Source organism: Gopherus evgoodei, unplaced genomic scaffold (assembly GCF_007399415.2).
Source record: "Gopherus evgoodei ecotype Sinaloan lineage unplaced genomic scaffold, rGopEvg1_v1.p scaffold_31_arrow_ctg1, whole genome shotgun sequence".
Taxonomy (NCBI): domain Eukaryota; kingdom Metazoa; phylum Chordata; order Testudines; family Testudinidae; genus Gopherus; species Gopherus evgoodei.
In genome coordinates this window covers 5,045,924-5,050,914 of record NW_022059983.1, presented here as the reverse complement: position 1 = coordinate 5,050,914, position 4,991 = coordinate 5,045,924, and the positions used below count along the sequence as shown (strand labels likewise).

Genomic DNA, 4,991 nt, shown 5'->3' with positions numbered 1-4,991 from the left:
GTGTTAAACTGTGGAACTCATTGCCACAGGATATTTTGGGGATGGGACTTCCTACCACAGGGTTTCCTGGGGTTAGCCTGTGGGACTCCCTACCACAGGATAATAATTCAGCAAACTGGGGTCCTGCCTTACAGGGGACATGTAGCCCCTACCTCTGCGGCTCTGCCAGGCACTGACAATCCCGCTGATACCAGAGGGGTAAAACCACGAGTAGCGCTGGCCCCGCTCATTTTAGGCTAGCAACCGGAAGGGGTCCTGAAACCAGGGGTGGAGAACCCAGGAGTCCTGACTCCCACCCCTCCTAGATCCCACTCCCCTCCCAGAGCTGGGGCTAGTCCAGACTCCCAGCCCCTCCCTAACACCCTGTGTGGGGCATTCCCAGATCTGCAGCCCCAGAGCTGGGATCTCGGCCTGTTACTGGAACACGCCTGGTTAACGATTAACCCGTGAACCCACCTGGGAGCTGGGCATGGGCCAGGGGCTGGATCTTTGCTCTCTGCCCCTCACCTGCTCCCTGCAGGGTGTCTGAGAAGTGGGGCCACCTGGCTTTTGAATTTAGGGGTGTCTAGGGATATAGGCAGTTTTTAATCCAAAACTCAAGGTGCAAATACACCCCCCCCCAGCTGGGCTGACAGGGGAATGGGGACACTCCACACTCTGGCCTTCTTGCTTGCAGGACACAGGGCAACATTTTCAGACATTGATGGAAATGTTCACAGACTCCATGTTCAGCTGGATCAGCTTGGAAAAGATTCCCAGAGATGCTGCTCCCCCAGACTCCAGTGCTGTGAGGACTTGTCGTTAGTTATATTACAGAGCTGCCCAGATAGACCCCAACAGATCAGGGCCCTGTTGTGGCGGGCGCTGCCCAGACACAGCCAGAGACAGTCGCTCTTTCAGACACGACTCCTCACAGGGATTGGATCCCATCGGGTCGGCAGAGGAAATGCTGCTCATCCCCTGGGAGTGTTGTCTAGGTCCCGGTGCTCCTCTACGCTCCTCGCCCCCACCAGCTCTGCCGGAGCCCCTCACTCCCGACCTGCAGCCCCCTGCTAGCTCAGCCCTGGGATCTCGTGGCCGGTCACTCGAACTGGGACCTAGACTATACTGCCCCGTGGCTGAGCAGCATTTAGTCTGTAGACCCGACGGGATCCGAGCACTGTGAGCCCTGTTAGAAACTGGGAATTTCCATGTCATGGAAAATTTGTGTCAAAGCGCCCACTGGTTCACTGCAACACAGAACAGGAGACTTTCCGGGTTAAGGGGCGGTTCCTCGCTTGGAGAGCCGTCCACACCTGAGTGCGGAGCTAGCTAGCGCCTGAGTGCAGAACAGAGCGCAGCCTCTCCCAGCGACAGGAGAGCCAGGTGTCTGATCAGCCCTGAGCAGCAGCTGCCTGGACGGATTTAAGAACAAAATCAAATAAAACGAATGGACGATTTCAGTTACTGTCTCATGCTATCAGAATAGAATCCCGATATTCCCGGCCCCAAGCCCCACTCTGTCCATTGTCTTCTCTCCAGGTAAACAGGGTCGCAAAGAGGGTGGCCTGGGTCTCCTCTCCTCTCAGCCCCCTCTGGCTGGAACCGGCTGGTCAGGTCACCGGGGTTCTCTCTTCGCAGCCCATTGTCCTCGCCCTGGCCAGAACCAGCTGTGACTCCTGAGCTGGGTCACCAGGTCACCAGTCGTTGGGGTCTCCATCCTGCAGGCCATCGGCCGGGGTCCCAAGTTCCCTCTCAGGTCCCCTGTAACAACAAACTCCCTCTCCCCTCACCTCGTTACACCAGTAACACCTGGGGACACTCCTTCTGCTTGCAACCCACTGGAAAACACGGGAACACCAAGAAAACCCCCCACTTTGTCACAGAAGTGAATTTGTTTTTTCCAAAATGTTTCCTCAGCTGGGGCAGGGACTGTCTCTCGCTGCGTTAGGGCAGCGCCCAGCCTGGCCCAGCCTGATCTGTTGGGGTCTATTGATGCACCTCTGTAACATAACTAATGACAAGTCCCCACAGCCCTGGAGTCTGGCAGAGCAGCATCTGCGAGAATCTTCTCCAAGCTGATCCAGCTGAACATGGAGTCAGTCAAAATCTCTGGCCAAAGTCTGGAAATATTGGCCTGTGTCCTCCAAACAGGACGGCCAGACTGTGGAGTGGTGTGAAAGGGTGTTAAAGGGAATTGGAGTCAGGACACCTGGGTTCCAGCACCAGGTCTGGGAGGGAAGGGGGGTGTAATGGGTCACAGCAGGGGAGCTGGGAGCCAGGATACTTGGGTTCTCTAGGGGTGCCAACCCTCCAGGTTGTCTCCTGGAACTGGGGATTAAGCTTTAATGAAAGATTCTGACATGTGATGAAACCTCCAGGAATACGTCCAACCAAAACTGGCAACCCTCGTTCCACCCCACTTTGGGGGGGTCTAGCAGATCAGAGTGCGGGCTGAGAATCAGGACTGACTAGTGGAGGGTGTTGTCACCTGGTTAGAGATGGAAGCATTTCGGTAAAAATGTCCAATATTTTGTAACCACAAGAGTCTTTTCCCATAAAGACGTGGATCGTAGGTAAACAGCTGTTCATCCAGCCCCATCCTTACTGGAATCTCCCTTCCCCTGCCAATCACTGACTCCATTGGCCAGGAGGGCTCTGAGCTAGTGAATAAATACAGGCCCCCGTAGTTCCCAACTCCACTCAGCTGCTCGCAGAGAAGACCCAACCCCTAGAGAAGATGAGAGTCCAGATGCTGGCTGTCCTGCTCCTGTTCGTGTCCCTCCTTTGCGCTGAGGGAATCCATGGAGCGTCCCTGGCCGATGTGAGTGGGGGATCCTGTTCCATTCCTGGTGTTCCAGGTGCTGTCCAGACACACAGCGAGAGGCTGACCCTGCCCCAAAGAGATTCTGATACAGTAAAAGGTGGGAGGGGAAACTGAGGCACTGCCTGGGGAAGTGACTTTCTCCTGGGCACACAGTAAGGCAGCAGCAGAAGTGGGAATTCAGCAGTCCTGCCTCTCAGACCCCCCTGCCCACCTCTCCCTCCACTGCTCTAATGAAATGGATTTCCCTCCCCTCCCAGAGTCAGGGACACACCCCAGGTGTCCTGACTTCCAGCACCCCTGCTCTGACCCCTAGACCCTGCTCCCCTGCCACAGCTGGGGACAGAGCCCAGCAGTCCACTCAGGACGTGCTTTGGAGACGGGCCTTAGATTCCCTGTGATCCCTCGGGAGCTGTGAATGCTGGTCAAACAAACACGGGCACCAGTGACTCCCTGCTCTCCCGCTCTGACAGGGCTCAGAGTCCCAGCACTCTGAGGAAGGACAAGGCGAGTCCAAGGTGATGGTGAAGAGAGAAGCGGTGAGTAGGGGGAGGTGGCTTCACTTGTGTCACTGCTGGTACTGATGGGGGGAGATGAGGGGTATGCTGGGTGCCATGGGCTAACCCCAATAAAATTCTGTGGCAGGTGATTTGACAGATTTATGTCTAAAATGTCCCCTATGTTGACTGCATTAATATCCAGTGGTAGGGAGTCCCACAGGCTAACCCCAGGAAACTCTGTGGTAGGGAGTCCCAACTCCAACATATCCTGTGGCAATGAGTTCCACAGTTTAACACCTATACTATTGCATGGGTTAACCCCAACAATATCTTCTACCAAGAAGCATTTCTCCTGCCCAGCAAAGGGTCAGTCTGTGAACTCTGACATCTTGCAGAGAACATAACCATTTAGCACTCACTCATTGCTGGGAGTCAGGAATAGAACCCAGGAGTCCAGATTACCAGTCTTGTCCTTCCTCTGTTCCCACCCACCCCCGATCTAACCACTAGACCCCAATCCCTTCCCATAAGCCTTTAAAAATTTAAATCTTTCTATACAGATCAAAAAATGTCTCTAACACCACTTGGGAATAAGAGGTTGGGGAAAAGCTGGGAGGGGACTGGGAGCCAGCACTCCTGGCTTGTGTCTCCATTTCTGGGAAGGGAGTGGGGTCTAGTGGTTAGTGCAGGGGGGGCTGAGAACTAGTACTCCTGGGTTGTGTCCCCAGTTCTGGGACAGGAGCGGGGTCTGGTGGTTAGTGTAGAGGGGTTGGGAGCCAGGACTCCTGGGTTGTGTCCCTGGCTCTGGGAGGGGAAAGCGGCTTGGGAGAAGGTAGGCGGGGGGTTGGTTCAGGGCAGGCCTCACTCTAGTCTCTCCATCTCTTCCTGACGGCTCAGAGTTTCGCTGGATGTCGCTTCTGCTGTAACTGCTGTTCTGGGATGAGAGGCTGTGGGATCTGCTGTGACTTCTGACCCCCTTTGCCAGTCACTCTGGTGGCACCATGAGAGTCCCCAGCCTTTCCTAGGAGCAGATCGAAACCGGCCTGGTGCTGAATTTGCCTGGGTTCGGGGGGATGCTAACCCTCCTGCTGAACCCCAATAAAGTGTCTGCCTGGACGTGGAGTTTGTGTCTTTATTCTCATGTGCCATGTGCTTGTCACCCATTCCCTGTGGGGCTGTGCCCGACCCCACTCCCTGCAGAGACCCCACCTCACCCCACCCCCTGCAGCACAGCGCCCCCTAGCACCGCACTGGGGCACTGCAGCCAGCCCTGACTGCCAGGGGAGATCCCCCACCCCAACCTGCCCCCTGCAGCACAGCGCCCCCTAGTGCCACACGCTTGGGCACTGGGGCCAGGCCTGTGGGCAACGTGAGGGCCCCTCTCACAGGGCCACTGACGGCAAGTGCAGGGAGCTGAGGAGGTTTGCTGAGAAAAGGCCTCTCAGTGGTAAGGCCGGTAACACAATGGAAGGGTCCCAGTCACCCTGTTCTATGCCATTGGTTCCCCAACTTTTCAGCATCACGCCCCCTTTTTTAATTTTCGAGAAACCCTCACCCCCCTCACCCCCCTTTACCATCATCCAACCTCCCTTTTAATAAATTCAATTCATAATTGAAACCCCCTGCTCCTTGTCCCCTGACCCCCCTCCCGGGACCTCACACTCATCCAACCCCCCTGCTCCTTGTCC

At 55.8% G+C, this 4,991-nt stretch overlaps 1 protein-coding gene across 1 annotated transcript; it reads left to right on the top strand.

Annotated features, from left to right (window-relative positions):
• The first annotated feature begins 2,703 nt into the window (after positions 1-2,703).
• LOC115640510 (hepcidin-like) lies at positions 2,704-4,340 on the top strand. The gene is made up of 3 exons (XM_030543336.1): positions 2,704-2,803; positions 3,277-3,342; positions 4,201-4,340. Exons 1-3 carry the CDS (start codon positions 2,720-2,722, stop codon positions 4,273-4,275), a joined length of 225 nt encoding a protein of 74 aa, XP_030399196.1. The 5' UTR covers positions 2,704-2,719; the 3' UTR covers positions 4,276-4,340.
• Positions 4,341-4,991: the final 651 nt, after the last annotated feature.